The 22,451-nt window shown below is 39.5% G+C and overlaps 1 protein-coding gene across 1 annotated transcript in view; it reads right to left on the bottom strand.

Annotated features, from left to right (window-relative positions):
- ZNF407 (zinc finger protein 407) overlaps positions 1-22,451 on the bottom strand; it is a 462,307-nt gene that overhangs the window by 130,797 nt on the left and 309,059 nt on the right. Inside the window, exon 8 of the mRNA XM_084621975.1 lies at positions 3,901-4,079. Within this exon, the coding sequence (XP_084478101.1) occupies positions 3,901-4,079 (179 nt within the window). The remainder of the gene's footprint in view (positions 1-3,900; positions 4,080-22,451) is intronic.

The following is a 22,451-nucleotide window of genomic DNA, read 5'->3' as shown; positions in this document are numbered from 1 at the left end:
CGCCCCCACTACTGGCCTCTCCCCGACAAGTATGGCTCCATCAAGACACCTATAATGTCACATTATAATGTCACACTAGTAGCTATGTGGCCGAGTTTGTTAGGAGTTAGAGTTACTTCACACAGAATTAACTGCCAATTGAAAATCCAACTGGATACCTCTACCATCTCCAAGGCAAACTGCTGTTGGATTCTGTGGGTCCATTCCCTGCTGTGCCCCAAATGTATCCTGAGCTCTGATACTGCTGAGCTCTGGCAGAGGGGCTTCTGAAGGGTCCCAGGAAGTGCAGTACAATGACATGAACCTGGTACTTTCCTCACAAGTGAGATCCATGACTTCTAGTTCCATTATACTCAAGATGATTTTGCAGAGGGGATGATTTTGCTCTTACAAAACAGCATTAGAACAAATGAAAGAGAAATACAGTCAAGTGAAACTAGGAGAAAAAATTGGTTTATGAGACACTTATACTCAAATTATCCTAAAGGGCTTTATAAAGTAATTAAATATTGCTATTGTGGTTTCTCTGTAGGCAAATACAACAACCAGTAAATGATCAATAACATGAATTGGACACTGACACCAGTGTTATTTTGGCAAGGATTGTTAGCCAGGATACCAAAGTTATCCCCCTATTCCTTTGACCAAGTCTTGTGAAATCTTTAACTCTCAAATCGACAGCCATCAGAAATGGGTCAAAAAAGCTTGATTCAACATCTGACCTGAAAGTATGGTGGCACCTGTAAGCTCTCATGAAACTGCACTTCCCAGAAGGACAGCATGGCAACCTATATGAAGTCACAGACAATTTCTAGAGATGATCTTTCTGCAAATGATATTGCGGCACACTTTTCTGTGTACCAATTCTGAAACAGACATTACTTAACAACATATAATTCTTACTAGTCACTGGTACATTTACACAATATCCTACTATGTCTCTAGCACTACAGGGTTTCTCTAATATAAGAAATAGAGAACCACTGGTACAAACCATATTTATGACAATTTTCTCCCTGTTGCTAAGACAATCAGGGTAAGGTAAAGAGCCTCATCACAGTAAGCAGCAATGAATAATTCACTCACATACACATACGCTGCTGCATAGACAGTTGGTGAACTTAGAAAGTTTATACAGGTTTGAAAGTTTCTATAGGTTCTACCAATATTCTCCATTACATATATAAAGAATCTCTCTCAAACCGGTAAAAGCATTCAATATGGAAGAAAATATGTTATGTGTGACTGCTATAATAAGAGATTATAATGTCTGGATATAGGCTTCAAGTCCAATATTCATTTCCTATTATGTGAAACATGATCTCTTGTCTGACATATGTGAAATTGGTATTCAGCCAACTGGACTTTTGTTTGCACATTCAGGTTTTATCTAATATGTGCTGAAATGGCATGATGAGTGGTTCCAGAATGGACAAAAAGAAAAGGAGTACTTGTGGCACCTTAGAGACTAACCAATTTATTTGAGCATAAGCTTTCGTGAGCTACAGCTCACTTCATCGGATGCATACTGTGGAAAGTGTAGAAGATCTTTTTATACACACAAAGCATGAAAAAATACCTCCCCCACCCCACTCTCCTGCTGGTAATAGCTAATCTAAAGTGATCACTCTCCTTACAATGAATGTGTATGATAATCAAGTTGGGCCATTTCCAGCACAAATTCAGGTGTCCCCCCCACAAACCCACTCTCCTGTTGGTAGTAGCTTATCACTTTAGATAAGCTACTACCAACAGGAGAGTGCGTTTGGGTGTGGGGGGGGAGAAAACCTGAATTTGTGCTGGAAAAGGCCCAACTTGATTATCATACACATTCATTGTAAGGAGAGTGATCACTTTAGATTAGCTATTACCAGCAGGAGAGTGGGGTGGGGGAGGTATTTTTTCATGCTTTGTGTGTATAAAAAGATCTTCTACACTTTCCACAGTATGCATCCGATGAAGTGAGCTGTAGCTCACGAAAGCTTATGCTCAAATAAATTGGTTAGTCTCTAAGGTGCCACAAGTACTCCTTTTCTTTTTGCGAATACAGACTAACACGGCTGTTACTCTGAAACCTGTCAGAATGGACAAGAATACCTGGCAATTGGAAAGACATAGCACAATGAAGCTTACTGCCTCCATTCACAAAACTATACAGTTGTTTAGAACATACTAAGATTTTTTAAAACACTGGGTGACTGCACATAAAGGTGCCAAGGAAAGTTTTGTAACTTGTTATTTTGCATACAAGTTCCTAAGCTCTCACTAATACTGGTGTGTAGTGTTACACACAGTCTTTAGGTGTGGAGAAGTCTTTCTGGAAAACTTTTCTTGACTGAATTTGGCCCCATAATGCTTTTATTTAACCCGAGCACTTTTTGCACTGCTCTGACTGCTCTCCCCAACTTATGACTGCCAAGTTCTCTGGCTCTTTCCAAATTGAAATCAAACTCCTCATCCTTGTGTTCAAGCTCTGACCCAGACTACATCTCTTCTTCTATTGCTCCTCATCTCCCCCACTCATTTTGATCTTTCTTGCTGCTCCTACCCTTGGAAAGTCCTAACCTTCTTCTTCCTGTGTACCAGGCATTCTCACTGTCCTCCTTCAAATCCCTCTGCAAAACCCATGTTTTTGGTTTGCTTTCTTCCATTCCTGTGCTCTCTACTCCTTGTCCTACCTTAATCTCCAACTTAAAACTTCCAGAAGTATCTGATTTGCTCATTATTTCTATACCTCACATTATTTTTATTTGTTTAGCTCTCTCCCCTCCTTGTTCTTTCTTTTATTTATTTTTATATTCTGTTGGTATCTAATTTTGAAAGTAAACTCTTTGGAATAAGGGACCATGTGTAGTTTAAATCTCTGTAAAGAACCATGCAAAGTAATGGTTCTATACAAACCTTGTAAAATAAATAATAATAATAATAAATTATAGACAACAAAGCACAGAAAAATCTTAATTCACCTTTGTGGGCAAGTCCCTTGATGTCCCTGATAATAGACCAAGATCCAGCAAAGCACTTAACACCTGCTTGACTTCAAGTACATGAGTATCTTATTAACTTCAATGGGACTACTCACATACTTAAAGTTTAAGCAGCTGGTTATGTGGTTGCTGGATAAGGGCCACAGCACCCCAGTGCAGTGCTATGAATACAGAATATAAGCATTTTTTGTCTTAGCAGCCTGTAGTCTATAGTAACTTTCTCTGCGTGTACTTTTTTTTGTTTTTTGAGGGGCACAGAAAAGGATGCTTTCATCTAGGATAGTAAAGGACCAGAATGCACTCTGACACTAACATTCACACAAAGGTAGGCAGAAGCAGGAAGAGAAAAAGCAGACTGTGGTGTCGCCCTGTTGCACTATTTCATGAAACCATCAACATCCTATTTATTTTTTTTTTTAACTCTAGCAGCTTCTTGTTCACGTACTATGAACAAAGTCTGCTTCTCTGCAGTTATACTGCACAGTGTTATCAGCTGATTTTTGTGAACTCGTAGGCATTTTGAAATACTGTACTAATTTAGCATCTCATTTCCTGATGTCGTTATGTTGTTCCACCTTTTTTTTCTTAATAAGAACACAAAATATAAACAATACTTTTTCTACACAAATTCATCCAGGTTTCAAAGGTGGCATTCTAAACTGGATGGGAATATCTCCCGTTTACACATGTAAACGCAGAATTTGTGTGTGAAATGCAGATGGGTCATGATACTAAATACATCACCTTCATCCCTTAGTGAAATCTTGAAGTGGATTGAGTCCATTTTAAAATCATGCTTTTCTTCAGAATAAATGATAGCAACATAAAGGACCCAGAACTTCTATTGCAATCATTTAAGGGTGCTCATTTAGAAAAGTGATACATCTGTATACAAACAGGAGAATAGTCTTACCAGCATGCAAGTAAGCTAGATCAGGATTTTCAATGTCAGGATGCAGCTCCTTCAGGTGGTTGCGAAATTCCACTGGGACATTGGTTCCATAGTCACATTTGGGGCAGTTATACATTTTTACTCCTTCATGCTTTCCTGTGTGTAAGATATGCTTACGGATATTTTCAGCGCAGTTAGACCTAAAAGGTGAAAAGAAAAGAAAGAGTTAAGTTATATTATGTAAGCACCCATATGCAGGAAGGAAGACCATCCAACAGTATTCAGGCACTGAAAATTAAATCCTGCTGTTATTATGGAGAGGCAGTACGGTCTCAGAAGTTAAGGTAGTAACTAGCTTTCCATTTTATGCCAGATTCTGACATACTCTTAACTTGCACAGAAAACATGTCTTCCAGTTGAAATCTCTGGAAGTGCGGAAGTTTCTGATTAATTATGAATCTGGAAGGTTAAGAATTTAACAAAATGAATAGTTTTTTTTACCTTTGCAAAAGTCTTATAATGTTTTTGGGGAGTGTGAGTAGGGAACATAATAGCTTAGCCTAGCAAAACTGATTATTATTTGTTTGGCTTTTTTGAGCACCATGCCTTTAACTAGAGTCTAGGTGCAGGTAAGCATTGATGCTTATATTTAAAAGTTCACATGGAGTTCACATGAACCTTTACTACAAAGTTCATAGACCCCATCAGAGTCTTTGCAACTGATTTTGTAAGGATAGTCCATTAACTCCTTCAGAGTTTATAAACTCTACATAGTGATCTTGGGAGAGGTTGTGTGTGTCAACTTTTCAAAGGCGTGCATGCCTAACTTTTGCATGTGCACATGCATACACACACACACCCCCTGATTTAAATCAGGGTTTTTCTGCCCACACAGGAGTTGGAATGTACAGAAGTCAGAGATGCGCGATACATTTCACGCACTTGAAAAATTCGGGCTGAAAGGTTTTTAACCTCATTTCCAAAAACGAGTGAAGGGTGGCAGTAATAATGAATTTATATCCAAAAAAGTTTACCAAAATTTCCATCCCAAGTTTATCCTTCAATTAGAATTTCCTGACTATTTAGTATGTATGAATTTAAAACAAAAACCCTACATCATTCTAAAAAAGTTTGCTAGCAGAAGTAATTGATATACGTTACCTGTATCAAAGCAAGGAATATAAGTGCTTCCATTTATTTCAGTTTGGGAATACTTTATTAGTACTATAGACTCTATTTTCCCCTACTTATTCTACATGTCAGCAGTTAAAGGACACTAACTTTACTCAAAAGTTAAATGGAAACTGTATAAAATAAGTTTCAAATGTGAATGGAAAAGAAAATATACAAATAAACAACATTTAAAATAAGTTCTAATAAAATGAGGATATAGTTCATGACACTAAAGGTGGCATTCAGCCCAAACCTGCCTATGTGGGAGCTTTGAGAATCTGGGCACCTATATGGAAACTAACTATTCCCTTAGATGAACTCTAAGGCATTATGTAAAAATTGTTCTTTCAATACCTTGAAAATATTTCTGAGAAATATGAAAGCTCTACAGAAACTTAAGAGTTGTGAAGGAAATATAGTCTGCTCAAGTTGTGTGCATGGGCAGTGCTATATCATTTGATCTCTGAATTTGTTCAAACTACTGTAAACTGTGCCACCTTAAAGTCTCATTTGTTTGACCATGATTAAAAGTTCTGTGACTGAACACAGCAATGTGCTGATCAACTCATCAATTGAAATGTTTGAAATGTTGAGCACAGAAAGGCCTAATCATAAATTAGGAATAAGAAATCATAGGACATTACAAATGGTATCCCTTATTAGTTTGCAATGCAGCGATTGTGCTAATAAAATAACCCATTAAGGTGACAACTCACAAATCCATGCACTTTTGAAACCAAGTAATACCCTTAAATATGACATGACAATAATGTACTGCATATAAAATGTTTTTTTAATTATTCACTGTGCCTTAACTGCCTGTTGCATTATCAGTCTCGTCCCTAATGCTTGGCAAATACATTATTCCATATCTGATATACAAAACATCAAACATTGCATTTCATATTATGCTTATGGAATTTAAATCAAATGTCTGTGACTTTAAGAAGTACTGTATCTGCACTAAAATGGTGGCATTATAAACATCTAGCTAAATATTATAGTGTTGCAATAGTGATGATAGTTAAGCATCTGACAGCCTTTGTGTTATAAACTCCACTTTCAGGAGTTTATAAACTCTGAGATAAAAAAGATTTCCTTTATACTGAAATTTAACAATGAAGAACTCAGCCCAGAAGGAATTCTTCTGCCTCAAAAATTTGAATAAAGTCAGACTTTGGGTTTTTAGCTCAGCACTTGAGTTATATAAGCCAAATAAATAAACACAGCTTTTAAGAGACTGGCCTGCATTCCAATAACACTATCATAATTTCAGAGTAGCAGCCGTGTTAGTCTGTATTCGCAGAAAGAAAAGGATACTTGTGGCACCTTAGAGACTAACCAATTTATTTGAGCATAAGCTTTCGTGTGCTACAGCTCACTTCATCGGATGCTTATGCTCAAATAAATTGGTTAGTCTCTAAGGTGCCACAAGTACTCCTTTTCTTTTTACTATCATAGATATAATTTAAGTTAAATTATTACTATTATTCTTTAATATGAACAAGTGTGTTTTTGTCTATATAAGTTATTTCCTATTTTGAATGAATTTATGTATGTGCGGCAATCTTTGACTGGGCATTCACAGAATGGATATTCCTGGTACAGAGTGAAGTAGTTTGCAGTTATTGTCTATAGACATGTGAAAATGCTGTCATACAGGAGTGGAGTGGAAACTTTCCCTCTCCCCTTTCTTCCATGCAATGAGTGCTGCTACAAGGCATGGACGGGGTAGATGAAAAGTTTCCCCAGCCCCATTAGAATGCTGTTACAGGGCATTGTGGGTGTTGTTTGGAGTCTTCATCTCCCCAAGATTGCTGCAGGTGATGATGAGCAGGGAGATGGAGCCTTTTCATCAAGTTAGGCTGCAGATGGAGGGAGAATGGTCTCACTTGTATAAGTCATGTACAGTGGTACAGACACTGTAAGTCAGTAGCTTCCAACAGTTCCATAGTGGTATCTGAAATGCCATAATTAGCTTTTTGTTCATAGGAAAGGAAAATACTATGGTAAATGTTATGGAGTAAAGGATGACATTTAAATAGTGGTCAGATTGTCTGAAGTTTTCTTGATCATTTACTTTTTATCCTTTCCTCTCTACCTTTACTTCTAAAAGCTTAGTCCATATCTCAGTCTTTTCTTTTTTGTGGCCAACTGTTTGAACATGAAAAGTGGAAGTATTATTCTTTTATACTCTCAGATTCCCCCTTTCTAGTATTTCTGCTCTCAAGTACTTCTCTCACACTCACACCATACACGCCACCCAGTCCTCTGCCCCTAAGTGCTACCACTGACTTCTACAATTCACTTCACATCTCCTATTCTGTCCTTATGCCTTATGTCATCCACTAAGAGCCAAATTTTTAAACTGAGCTGCCTAAATCCACATTATATAATCTCTATATACCTATATGAAGATTTTAGGTACCTAACTAGGGGTCAGAGATTCAGTTATCCAAAGGTGCCTAAATGTGGATTTAGGCACCTAACTCCAGACACAAAGTTGTGAAATAGAGCTTTGTGTGCCCTTCCTCATCGCTAAGTGCTTCTTTAAAAGCCACTTCTTTTGAAAAGGTCTTCCAGTGTTGATCACCATATTGTGATTGTACCTTCAACATCTTGTGTTCGATTTTTTTTGTCCCATACAGTGTATTTGTCTGCCAGATTTTGAGATTGTAATCTCTTGGGGCAGTGCTTTTTGTGTGTGTTTGTAAAATATTATGTATATTTGTGGTTCTATATAAATAATAAATATTAACACAAAGAAGAGACTTCTAGAGTTGGCAGAAGAGAACTGGAGAGAGTTCCTGCAGGGTATGCTCAGAGAAACTAAGCCAACAGACAAGCTATTTCTATGATTTTATCACAATGTATTATAGCAAGGCTTCTCAAACTGGGGGTCATGACCCCTCAGGGAGTTGCGAGACTATTACACGAGGGGTCCCGAGCTGTCAGCCTCCACCGCAAACCCCGCTTTGCCTACAGCATTTATAATGGTGTTAAATATATAGAGTGCTTTTAATTTATAAGGGGGGGGGGAAAGGGGTCACACTCAGAGGCTTGCTATGTGAAAGGTGTCACCAGTACAAAATTTCAGAACCACTGTATTATAGGATATCCCTCAAAAATTTCCTGCGATTTTAGCCCTGGATTACATTGCAGGCCCACATCATCACTATTTTAACTAACTAATTACTCTCTCACCCCATTTAAAGGGCAAACTTAATATGTGGTTTAAAAATATTCAGTTCTACATTTTATGATTAAAGCTAAGTTACTCTGGCCTATATTTTAAAAATGTATTTAGGTGTTGCTCTGCTCAGCGTTGCAAAGTCTAATTGACTTAGGAGCCTTCATCTAATTTGAGATTCTTAGTAGGTCTACACTTAAAACACTGCAGCAGGTGCAGCTGCACCGTTGTAGCGCTTCAATGAGGACACTACTACTCCTACAGGAAAGCTTCTCGCATTGACGTACTTAATCCACCTCTTACCTTGCACTCCATATGATTTTATGAAAATATGCTAATGAGTGTGAATATAATGTACCTAGAATATGCTTCATGAAAAAGGTCTCTTGTAAGGTATCATAACTGAGTGTGGTCATCCTATTTGTATAAATGTATCATTCTTGTACCTGAAACTAGAAATATGAAACATAAATCTGAGGTCCTATTGTAATTATGCAAAGAGTGGGCCATTCATTAATGGTCGTTGGGAATCTTGATGGCTCCCGTCAACTAGGACAATTGGTTGTAAATGGCTCTGTTTACTTGCAAGCCTTCCTGTGAATCAGGCCAGAAAGAATAAAGGCTTGAGGTCTCATAGGACATGTGACCATGTCACCTGGTACTGGAATCCACCTTAAACCTGGTGCTTGTCCATTTAGAAGGAAGGGTGGGAACCCAGAGAGACACAAAGGACTCCCGCCTTGTGCCAAAACTATAGAAGGGGGTGGAACAGAACAAAGGTGGAAGTCATGAGAAATCCCCTAGCTACCACCTGAGCTGGAATAAGGACTGTACCAGGGGAAAGGATTGGGCCCAGACTAGGAAGGAGTCCGGTCTGTGAAAGAAATTTATTGGAACATCTTTGAGGGTGAAATTTTATCTGTAATCAGTTTCTTAATGTATTAGGCTTAGACTTGCGTGCTATCTTTTATTTTGCTTGGTAACTTACTTTGTTCTGTCTGTTATTACTTGGAACCACTTAAATCCTACATTTTATACTTAATAAAATCCCTTTTGCTTATTAACCCAGAGTAAGTAATTAATACCTGCGGGAGCAAACAGCTGTGCATCTCTCCCTATCAGTGTTATAGAGGGCAGACAATTTATGAGTTTACCCTATATAAGCTTTATACAGAGTAAAACAAATTTATTTGGGGTTTGGATCCCACTGGGAGTTGGGTGTCTGGGTGCTGGAGACAGAAGCACATCTAAAGCTGTTTTCAGTTAAGTCTGCAGCTTTGGGGCGTGTGGTTCAGACCCTGGGTCTGTGTTGGAGCAGACTGGCGTGTCTGGATCAACAAGGCAGGGTTCTGGAGGCCCAAACTGGCAGAGAAAACAGGCTCAGAGGTAGTCTCAGCATATCACGTAACAGTCCCAAAGGGGTCTCTCTGACAGAATTGTCACATCACCTCTGCAAGAGGCAGTAGCTACGTTGACAGAAAAAGCTCTCGCATTGACACACTGCTATCTACACCAGGGGTTAGATCAGCATAACTGCATCATGCAGGATGTGGATTTTTTACACCCTTGAGTGAAGTAGTTATACCGATGTATGTGTATAGTGTAGACCTGGCCTTAGGCCTTGCAATGCTGGGTGGAGAAACACCCAAACACCTTTAAAAATATGGGCCAAAGGGACTAGTTTCTTCCTTTTGACTTCTACAGCCAGACAGAGATTACTGTGGGGTCCTTCTTTTTGTTACTTTGTAACCAATCCTGAAAATGTTGATTTTAGAGCTAGAAATGAATTATGCCAGAGTCCAAAAGGGAGTGGATGGAGATAGTATTAATAATCAGAATAATGTTCCTCTTGCTAATAGAAATCTTAAGAGGCATCCTTCTAACAGACATTCTGGTACGATTTAAAAGTGACAAAAAATCTACTTTATTAACTCTGGAGTTTAGTTTTCTAAACTTGCCCATCCAGAACGCAAGTTGCACACAATAATGTTTTCAAAGATTTTATATGCATGCCTAGATGAATAGTTCACTTCCTACCACTCTCCAAGAATTTTTATTTAAATGGTCTGCTAGTGAAATACACAGGATACACTCTTCAATTACGCAGTACCCACCATCTTGAAAAGACACTGCAAGCATGCAAATGGAAGGTTTCAAGGCATGAATGGGACATAATACTTATTACTTCATCCACTAGGTCTTAGAGACCATAGCATATTTCAGGATTCATATTCTCACAAAAAATGAACTGTTCTTTAAAAGTTTCTCCAGGGTATTCTGCACAAACAGCCTCTTTCTGTACAGGATTGCACAAAACTGGAAGTACATCTGGCAACTGTATGTATGTCACTACTTACATCTGAAAAGAAACACAGTGATATAGTAGACTGACTAAAAATATTTATTTAAAGTTTCCCCTTTGCGTTAGTATGAGTGAAGTTCACCCTGATGCAGAGGGCCTGCAGAAGGCCCTCTGCACTACTGAAACCAGGGGTGTCAAACTCATTTCATATGATAGGCCTGATATATTCAGCAAAAGTTATTAAACGAGAAATAGGTAAAGATAAACCCTGTTGGTAATTACTTACATTTACTTGATGCCTCTCCAGAGCCTCTTAAATGCAACTAAGTGGTTCTACATCTGTACACAAGGGATTGCTGTCCTGGAGTCTAGACAAGGGGAGTGTGATTTGTAGAGTGCACCAGTCCGTATGGACTCTGATGGTGCACACTACATGTTCCCTAGTGCACACTGATGTACACAGTCCTGTACACATGATGCACACGAGCAAGGTCTACATGCAGAGGTTAGAACACAACATACTGGAGCCTGAACAAATCATGTCTCCCATAGTGCGGACTCTGGGGTTGTATAAACATGCCAGTAGATTCATGGGAAGTCCAGGGGCTGGATGAAACTGTACTACAGGTTAGATCTAGCCCATGGGCTGTATGTTTCACACCCCTGATTAAACCCTACAGCACAAACTACAACAAATAGAAATGGCAAGCAGGAATTTGATCCAGCAGTTAACAAAGTAGCAGAACATTTAAAAATAGATAATTTCTTACAGGAATAGCAACTTCAGTAATGGAAATTAAGCAAACTTCTGCTGAAACCTATCTACATTTCCATAGAATCCTAATCCTAATTTACTAGCCAGAAAATAGCCAAATCACAGGAGTCTCACTCAATACTTATAGAAAACAGCCAAACCCCAATTTGGAAAACTCGCTATCATTAGCTAAACTCTCAGTTATGATTTAAACTAAAAACAAAAAGATTCATAGATTTAAAGACGAGGAGTGACCATTATGATCATTCAGTCTGTTCTCTTACATAACACAGGCCATAGAATTTCACTCAATGATTCATGCACCAAGCCCATATCATCTGGGCTGAATGAGAGGGTCTTTTGTAGGAAGATATCCAAACTTAATTTAAGTAATTTATGTGATGAAGAAAGTGGTTAGTGGTAGTGGAAAGTGGTAAATTGTTTCATTGGTAAACGACACTCACTGTTAAAAAACTGACATGTTTCTAATGTGAAGTTGTCTGGCTTTTGCTTCTAGCCAATGGCTATTGTTATGCTTTTGTCTGCTAGATTAAATTGTCTTCTACCATCAGAAATCTTCTCTTCATGTAGGCATTTGTAGACCATGATCAAGTCACCTCTTAACCTTTTTGTAACTTTAACTCCTTTAATTTTACTGTAAGGTCGGTTTCCAGACCTCTAATAGTTTTGCACCTCTTTTCTAAAAGAGCTATCAGTTAGTGAACATCCTTTTGAAAGTGTGGACACCAAAACTGGACAGTATTCCAGTAATGATCGTACTAATGTTCTATACTCCATAGTTCTACTCAATATTCCCCTGCTTAAACACCCCGGAATCACGTTAGCTCTCTTAGCTGCCACAACTCAAGAGTGCACATTCAGTGGTTAATCCACCATGACCTTTAAGTCCATTTCAGAGTTCCTGATTTCCAAACACCAGCCCTTCATCCCATAAATGTGACCTAGAGTGTTTGTTCCTAAATGTATGTCCTTGCATTTGGCTATATGAAAAATAAACCAAAACAAATAAAACCCCATGATAGAGATGTAAATATTCAATTTTGGAGCAAAAAGTTACTTTAAACTTTAAATGTGAATTATTTCTCACACACTAGCTAATCAACAGAAGAAGGGGCCCAGTCCTGTAACCTTCCTTTGCACTTAAGTCAATGGCTGTTGAGGATGCACAGCACCTAAAAGCGCTAGTCCAAAACTGTGATTCAGAATATAAATTCACCACTAAACAATAAAATTAAAGCAAGCCACAAAAATTCCACCCACTAATTAAACAAAGAACCCTATCTACAGATGGCAATTCCCTAAACGATTGCTACTGAGCGCCAACTGATATGTCAGAAAACTACTAACACAAACTCCTGCAAACCGCCCAAACCACGGTAGTCACACTCACCAGTCAATGAAAACACAACTAATAAAACTTTACATATTATACCAATACGACTGCGGGGGGGAGAGGCGCACGCACACACACACACACAAGAAATCTGCTATTGACTACATTTTCCAACCAGATTCACCAATTTTTTAAAAGTTATATATATTAAAAAAAGGAGTACTTGTGGCACCTTAGAGACTAACAAATTTATTTGAGCATAAGCTTTCGTGAGGTACAGCTCACTTCATCGGATGCATACTGTGGAAAATACAGTGGGGAGATTTATATACATAGAGAACATGAAACAATGCGTGTTACCATACACACTGTAAGGAGAGTGATCAGGTAAGGTGAGCTATTACCAGCAGGAGAGTGAGGGGAAAAAACCTTTTGTAGTGATAATCAAGGTGGGCCATTTCCAACAGTTCCGTTCTTGTCAACTGCTGGAAATGGCCCATCTTGATTATCACTACAAAAGGTTCCCCCCCCCCCCCCGCTCTCCTGCTGGTAATAGCTCACCTTACCTGATCACTCTCCTTACAGTGTGTATGGTAACACCCATTGTTTCATGTTCTCTGTGTATATAAATCTCCCCACTGTATTTTCCACTGAATGCATCTGTCAAGGTTCCTCCCCCACTCTGAACTCTAGGGTACAGATGTGGGGACCTGCATGAAAAACCTCCTAAGCTTATCTTTACCAGCTTAGGTCAAAACTTCCCCAAGGTACAAAATATTACCCCCGTTATCCTTGGAATGGCCGCTACCACCACCAAACTAATACTGGTTACTGGGGAAGAGCTGTTTGGACGCGTCCTTCCCCCCAAAATACTTCCCAAAACCTTGCACCCCACTTCCTGGACAAGGTTTGGTAAAAAGCCTCACCAATTTGTCTAGGTGACTACAGACCCAGACCCTTGGATCTTAAGAACAATGAACAATCCTCCCAACACTTGCACCCCCCCTTTCCTGGGAAATGTTGGATAAAAAGCCTCACCAATTTGCATAGGTGACCACAAACCCAAACCCTTGGATCTGAGAACAATGAAAAAGCATTCAGTGTTTTACAAGAAGACTTTTAATAAAAAATAGAAGTAAATAGAAATAAAGAAATCCCCCCTGTAAAATCAGGATGGTATATATCTTACAGGGTAATTAGATTCAAAAACATAGAGAACCCCTCTAGGCAAAACCTTAAGTTACAAAAAAGATACACAGACAGAAATAGTTATTCTATTCAGCACAATTCTTTTCTCAGCCATTTAAAGAAATCATAATCTAACATATACCTAGCTAGATTACTTACTAAAAGTTCTAAGACTCCATTCCTGTTCTGTCCCCGGCCAAGACGACTACAGACAGACACAGACCCTTTGTTTCTCTCCCTCCTCCCAGCTTTTGAAAGTATCTTGTCTCCTCATTGGTCATTTTGGTCAGGTGCCAGCGAGGTTACCTTTAGCTTCTTAACCCTTTACAGGTGAGAGGAGCTTTCCCCTGGCCAGGAGGGATTTCAAAGGGGTTTACCCTTCCCTTTATATTTATGACAGCATCCGATGAAGTGAGCTGTAGCTCACGAAAGCTTATGCTCAAATAAATTTGTTAGTTTTTAATTTTCAGAGTAACAGCCGTGTTAGTCTGTATTCGCAAAAAGAAAAGGAGTACTTGTGGCACCTTAGAGACTAACCAATTTATTTGAGCATAAGCTTTCGTGAGCTACAGCTCACTTCATCAGATGCATATTGTGGAAACTGCAGCAGACTTTGGATTTAAAACTGACCACTCTTCAAGTTTAAATCCAAAGTCTGCTGCAGTTTCCACGATATGCATCTGATGAAGTGAGCTGTAGCTCACGAAAGCTTATGCTCTAATAAATTGGTTAGTCTCTAAGGTGCCACAAGTACTCCTTTTCTTTTTAGTTTTTAAGGTGCCACAAGTCCTCCTTTTTCTTTTTGCAGATCAGATTAACATGGCTGCTACTCTGAAACCATATATTAAAAAGTGGCCAATCCCTAGCCAGAAAATGCAAAATCTCTGAAACGAGTGGTCCTTGCCTACAGTTGGGGCTAGCTGAATAGCTGTAATGTCTTCCATGAACACCCCAGCAGAAACGACCTTTTCTCCAATCAGTTTGTTCAACATGCAGTCTGTTTCAGTAAGAAAGAAAAGTGAAAACAAACCGCTGCTTCTTTTCTTTGAGGATGCCCCATTTCATAGCCAATATTTTTGTGTTAGTAGAGAAACCAGTTTATTCAGGCACAACATTCACTGAGGACGTAAGTTCCCTGCCTAACTCATGACAGTCCAGAAGAAACAGCTTATGCACTCAAGGTTTGTCTACACTAGAGTTTTGAACTCAAGTTAATTGATTTCAATTAATTCGAGTTTGCTACCATGTTTGCACATGTTAATCTGGATGACTCCACAAATATTTGTTCCAGTACACAAGCTAAAAACTTTAGTGTAAACATACCTTCCCAGCGTTAGAGGGAAACAAATGAGAAGTATTGCCAGCCCCGATTCCTGAAAAATCATGAGCCAAGCCTCAAAATATCATCATGAGATTAATTTAAAATTCAAGAGGTCTTTTGGTTTTTTTTTTAAATTTTTTGTCTTCTGGTTTCTGAGCCTTTGGGATGTACTTGGGTCACATTTCCAAGCTATTCCTCGCAGCCAGGAGAGTTAGAAACTTAACATTTTGTTTATTAAATGAAAGCTCCGAGATTCACATAAATCTAGGAGCTGGAGCTTTAAGAAAAACATCAAATTTTGAGAGACTCATGATAAAATCGCTAGAGTTGGCAACACTACAGAAAGGTTACAAAGAGGTCAGGCCCTAAAAGACAGACACAGCCCAAAGAGTACCTCTCTTAATGAGGTAAATGGATGTGCTTTTCAATAGTGTTAGCTCATTCGAGTTAGCTTAACATGTTTGAAAAGCCATGTCAAGGCACTGGTTAAAACATCTGAACATGTGTTAGCCTGTGTCTGGATGAGGTTTTTCAATCATGTTAAGCTAATTCGATTGAGCTAACATGACTGAAAAAACACAGCCAAAACCACCACACAAATGAAGCAGCCTAATCAGTCGTGCATATTGCCATACAGAAACAATGAAACAACAGTAAAACAGAATAATCCACGTTCATACTGTTTAACTACATACCGTATGTTTCACAATGAAAATAATGAAAAACTATTTGGGATTTACTCAGAGAGTATTGAAGTCACACTCATTCCTAATTATAATAATTCTTTCAGCTTTTCTACACTGATAGTTCTGTATTTTTATAATGATCTATTTGTTATGACACACATTATGTGTGACAGATGTCCAATGCTGGCTGCTAAAAAGTAGCAGAGCCCTGTAGGGCAGCAGCAAGAATTAGTGCATCAGCACTGAAATGGATGGGAAACAGATAAGTTACTACTTGTGTCCCAGTTTTCTTCAGCAGAATATTGTGTCCAAACTGTAGTTTGGGCCAAATATTCACAATTTTATTTATAGTGCACGTAGCCCAATTTTAAGGAACTGATTATATCAAATGTATGCTCTTAAGAAGCTGATCTCAGTGGGCCAATTTTACTCCTGCATATACCAAATTATAGTAAATGGGGATTTTTGAAAGGAACTATGGAGGTGCTAGAGTGATATAATCCATCCCTTCCTCCCTGCAATGTATAGGCATGCTGCAACATCACTCCCTCCAAAGCTATGGTGGACAAACAATACTTGCAACCTCTCTCTGCAACCTCTTATGGGGTTTCTGGCCACTGAATCTGTGTAATGTACATACAGTGGTGTGTCTGAAGGCCTATCCTCAACAGTCAATTCTGACCAAGCCTTTTTGGGGCTGGTCCCAGAATGCCCCTTAGAAGCATGTAAGGAATGCAGAGATCTCGTGTGCATGTCCCACCCCTGCATGGCTTTACCAAGGGTTTAAGTGGCAGAAACAGGAGGGGATTACCATGCATCAGATCTTTGCTCTTGACTGAATTTCACACTAGCTGAGAATCACTGGATTCCTTTTGGGGGGATTCCCTCCCCCCTTTCCTTTTTTATTTTTTCAGGCTGGATATTGAAGAAGCTGGCTCGAGAAGAGGAGGGTTTGCTGTACGTAAGAGACACACACCTGTCTTGGGAGGGTGCTGGGCAGATCATGAGGATCAAAGTGGGAATGGGAGCTTTAACTAACACACGCCTGGATTCAGCAAGAATCTTAAGTACATATGGAATTTTAAGTACCAGTAGTCCTGTTGACTATTTCAATGGGACTACTCACGAGCTTAATGTTATGCGCTTGCTTAAGTATGCTCCTGAAATGGGCCAGGGAAATCATTCAATTAAAAAAAAAAAAAACTGGATGGGATAAGACTAAGTGAAGATGCTCCTTTCCCTCCCCTCAATGGCAACTCCTTTTCTATTGTACTTTTCTAAATGACCACCTAAAGTTACATTGAAAAATTCAAGTCACTGTACACACACAGTTTGTGAGGCCTCAGTGAGGCACAAAATGTTTCCACAAACAAACATGTACAGATGGAGACTATGAAAGGGCTTGGATTCTGTAGGATGCAGGGAGATGAAAAGGACTCCTAACTTTGCTGAAGTCACAGATGATAGCAGCAGACCCTGAAAGCTGCTTCTCAGTCTTGGATGCAGATGACCCTTCTTCCAACTGGCCTTTATGTCAGCTCTTTCAGCCATTCTGGTAGCAGACAGAGCTCCCTAGAGGGCATGTCCTGTTGCTCTGCTGCCTGGGTTAGTGTCAAGAGCAGTATTGTCTCTATTACCTCTGTTCTACAGGCCTGCCCCTCCACACACTTTGCCACTCCCACCACCCCATGAAGCTGAAGACCATTCTCTCTCTCATTTCAACTACTCAGATTTATCTTTGGAATTAAATCTTAATTTCCTGAAAGATTCATTTTGAAAGTAAATATAAAATCACTGCTGATAAAATTTTTGGATGGCACAAAGATGGGTGAAATGGTAAATATTGATGACAGGGCAGTCATACAGATGATCCAAATTGCTTTGTAAGCTGGGCCTATCCAAACAAGGTGCATTTTAATACAGCCAAATGCAAGGTCATACACCTAGGGACAAGGAATGTAGGCCATACCTGCAGAATGGGGGACAATACCCTGGAAGGCAGGGACTCCGAAGAGAGTCATTGTGGACAAATGGCTCAATATGAGCTCTCGGTGTCATATTGCCGCAAAAGGGGTTAATGCAATTCCTGGATGCGTAAACAGGCAGTAGTAGGTAGGAGTAGGGAGGGCATTTTGCCTCTCTGTACATCATTGGTGAGACCAATACTGGAATACTATGTCCAGTTCTGGTATTCACATTTTTTAAAGGATGTTGAAAAAATTGGAAAGGGTGCAGAAAAGAGCCACAAAAATTATTCATGGGCTAGAAAAAATGCCACACAGTGAGAGACTTACATAGCTCAATCTGCTTAGTTTATCAAAAAGAAGATCAAGAGAAGACTTGATCACAGTGTAAAAGTACCTTTACTGGGTACTAAAAGGCTTTTTATTTTAGTGGAGAACACCATAACAAGAACCAATGACTAGAATTTAAAGCCAGACAAATTCAAATTAGAAATACAACACACATTTTTAACAGTAAGGGTAATTAACCTTTGGAACAAACTACAAATGGAAGTGATGGATTCTCCATCCCTTGATGTCTTTAAATTAATACTCGATAACTTTCTGGAAAGTGTGCGTTAGTCTAATATAAGCTATTGGGCTCAATTCAGGAGTAACTGTATGGAATTCTATGGACTGTGTTATACAGGAGGTCAGAATAGGTGATCTAATGGTCCTTCTGGGCTTATACCTCTAAATCCTTGAAAAGTGTAGTTCAACTCTGAAAAATGTCACCATGAGGTTCCATGTTTGTTGCCTTTCTTTGACTTCCACAGGAAATTTGCTCAGTTTAAAAATGGAATCTCATGGCTCATCAGCAGTAATAAATAATGTGCAGGTCCAATTTTTGCCCTCAGTTACATCTGTGCAATGCCATTATCCTGCCTTCACAGCATCATTGTCTGCACAGGGGTAGCTAACAGCAGTGTTCAGCACTGCAGTTGGCGATTACTTAGTAACCCTGTTAGTGACAGGTGGGGTGAGACTAGAATACAGCTCCTTTTCCCATCAGTGTGTTGGTTCTGCGAGAATAGGAAGCAGCAAACATTCATTTTTGTCATTACAGGAAGTAGATATGCCTCACAGGGAGTAGGTGTTCTTATGTAGTCACTTTACAGAGAAAAGTCACACATGAAGTAAAATGTGCTGTGCACAATCACCAAGAGAAACTATGAAATGGTGTACGGTTGATGCAATACTCTGGAAAATTGTGTATTTAACCTATATTATACACAAAGAGAAGTGCACACAAATGGTGTGAGCAGTATAAACTAAAAGTGTTTCTAGCACTCTCACTCCTAGCTTCAGATAAGGCATCTTACTCTCTAAAAATCATACCCACTCACCAATAAAAGATAATTTACTGTAGGTTTTCCAACAATACGCATTTCCAGTGATATATGTTTAAGTGTTAGGAATAAAATTTTAATGAGACCAGAAATCATTATCCATGTTTCACAGCACCTTCGCTAGCCCATGGATTCAAAAGTGAAGAATTTGCCTTAAATTTGGATTAACCATATGGGGGAATGCCCCCCACACCCGGGAGGGCTGGGGGCGGGGGATAGATTGAATGCTAAGAGAACTTTCTGCACTGAAGTCCCAATAAGAACATGGTTTACTGGAGACTTTTATTAGATCCAAATCACGTAAATCATCCTACACTTAGGTTACTCAAATGTTCTGTCATGGAAAAATAACTATTTTAGTAATAAAAGTTTAAAGTGTGTGTAAGGGAGGAAGGGAAACTCTACACAGTGCTGTAGATCTGCTTTCTGTCCTACCGAGGGTTAATATGAAGAGAGGAAAAAAAATGGTAAAATATGAAGTCAGTTTCCCGGCTTCATCTTTCACATTCCTATACCATGCTACAGCAGAAACTAATGAACTTGCTCATCTTTGAAAGCCCTTTTGCAAGCACTTTCCCTTACCTTTAACTCTGATCTTTACAGATTTTCCCTTATGTGTGTGCCAATTTTACTGGTATAATACTTACACTTTTACTGATTGTGTTCTGATGATTTCTACTGAGAGATACTTAAACCTTTTACAAGTCTAAAACTATTTTATCACTTCTGAAGAAAACTAATAGGGCAGAGTCACTGAAAGATAAGAGAGAGAGACCACTGAATTTATTTAATAATCCATGTCCATTTCACAAAAATGGCCTGTGTAATCCGTTTAAAAATAATAACCTGTTCATTTCAGACCTTGCACAATGCTTCTCTTTGTCCCTTGTAAGTCTCTCAAATGTCTTATTTTAAAGGAATATATAGTACTCCCGGAAGACATTTTCCCATTTCTATTCTCTTCAACTCCTGTGAGCCCTTGTTCTGTGTGATAAGGCAATCTCCTTCGGGATCTGAGCTGTGTAGTTTCGCACCACGAGTGACAAGGACTCGACTTGAATAACTGCTGTGCGCAGGTTGTAATTATGTCAGCTGGAGTGTTGAACAAGGGGACTGATTAATGTGAGCCCCAGCCCAGGCACAGGCCCTATCAAAACCTTCGTGCAGGCCAGCAGTGGGGATGGGTTAGAGCAGAAAGACAAAACATGCTGTATCGTCCATGATAGATGAATTGCTCCAACAGTCTTCAGGCAGATGTTCCAGGACAGTATAATATACAATTACTCTGCCTTATCACCTTCCCAGGGACAATAAAGCTTCCTCCTTCTATAGCTCATGTGAGTGAAGGCAAAATTAGTTTTACTTTTACAACACTGACTTACTTATCACATTGCCTTGATTGTGCTTTTACAGCTAAAGAAAACATGTATTCTACTTTAAAACTTAAAAAAACAAAACCAAAAAACCCTCCAAAATCTTTTATAAAACAAGAGGATTTCTTTGAAACTACTTTGCATCATAGTAACACAATTCTTAAAGGCCTAGATTTACCAACGTACTCTAAGAACATATGTGCTACTCATGTGTTTAAAGTTATACATGTGCTTAAGTAACTTATTGAATCGAGTCAAAATGAAGTTAAAAGTTAAAAATCCGTGTGTTTTGAAGAGGGGTTGCTCATGTGACTAACATATACACTGACAGCTATTTTTAACTAAGCACCCATACCAAGCATCGCAGACCTACAAGCCATAACAATTAAAAGAAGCCTGTAGTGTCCATTTTGTGTCCACATAGTCTGTCAAAGATCACAGGAATTGACTCTATAACTCTTACCAAAATTCCACTCATGTTTCAGAGGGTAAACAGAAATGGTTAAGGAAATGGAAAAGAAATGTAGGAGCAAAAATTAAATTTAGGGCCCTACCAAATTCAGTCCTTTTTGGTCAATTTCACTGTCATAGGATTTTAAAAATCGTAAATTTCATGATTTTAGCTATTTAAATCTGAACTTTCATGGTGTTGTAATTGTAGGGGACCTGACCCAAAAAGGAGTGTGGGGGGTGGGTCACGGTACTGCTACCCTTACTTCTACACTCTGGCTGGCGACAGTGCTGCCTTCAGAGCTGGGCAGCTGGAGAGCGATGGCTGCTGGCCAGGATCCCAGCTCTGAAGGCAGAGTTACTGTCAGCAACAGTGCAGAAGTAAGGGTGGCATGGTATGGCATTGCCACCCTTACTTCTGTGCTGCTGCTGGCGGGGCGCTGCCTTCAGAGCTGGGTGCCCGGCCAACAGTCGCCACTCTCTGGCTGCCAAGCTCTGAAGGCAGCAATGTAGAAGTAAGGATGGCAATACCACAAGCCTCCTAAAATAACGTTGTGACCCCTTTGGGTCAGGACTCCCAATTTTAGAAACGCTGATCTTCCCCATGAAATCTGTATAGTGTAAGGTAAAAGCACACAAAAGACCAGATTTCATGGTCCGTGACGGTTTTTCATGGCTGTGAATTTGGTATGGCCCTATACATCTTCTTTCTCCCTTATCACGTAAGTTTAGAGTTTGCGCTGCTGCTGTGTGGGGAACTTTTGAAATTATATCTGTGCCACTAAGGCTACTTCCACCAAAGTTCAATCAACAAATAAATGAGTATTTATGTGATGATCAAGAGAAGAATTTGTCTCCCAATATCTTAATATCTTTTTTCTTTCATACTTAGTAGTGTGACAGGGTCGGGCCGGATGGCTATAGGAGAGTAATAGAAGGCAGATATATTAGCCCCAGGTTAAGTAGGTCCCTTTTCCCTGGGTAAGGTAACAGGGAAGGTTCCAGAACAATCAGGAAGCTTCTGGAAACAATTAAGAGAGACAAGCTGCTAGAATCAATTAAGGAAGGCTAATCAGGGCGCCTGGGTTTAAACAGGAGCTCACTTCAGATTGTGGTAAGCGTGTAAGGAGCTGGGAGCAAGAGACGCTAGGAACTGAGAGTGAGAATGCATACTGTTGGAGGACTGAGGAGTACAAGCATTATCAGACACCAGGAAGAAGGTCCTATGGTGGGGATAAAGAAGGTGTTGGGAGGAAGCCATGAGGAAGTAGCCCAGGGAGTTGTAGCTGTTGCACAGCTGTTCCAGGAGGCACTCTAGACAGCTGCATTCTACAGGGCTCTGGGCTGGAACCCGGAGTAGAGGGCGGGCCTGGGTTCTCCCAAAATCTCCCAACTCCTGGTCAGACACAGGAGGAGCTGACCTGGACGG

This window comes from Lepidochelys olivacea, assembly GCF_965140295.1.
Source record: "Lepidochelys olivacea isolate rLepOli2 genome assembly, chromosome: 2".
In the NCBI taxonomy this organism is placed as follows: Eukaryota; Metazoa; Chordata; order Testudines; family Cheloniidae; genus Lepidochelys; species Lepidochelys olivacea.
Note: the sequence above shows the minus strand (reverse complement) of the source record. Positions and strands in the feature narration are given on the sequence as shown.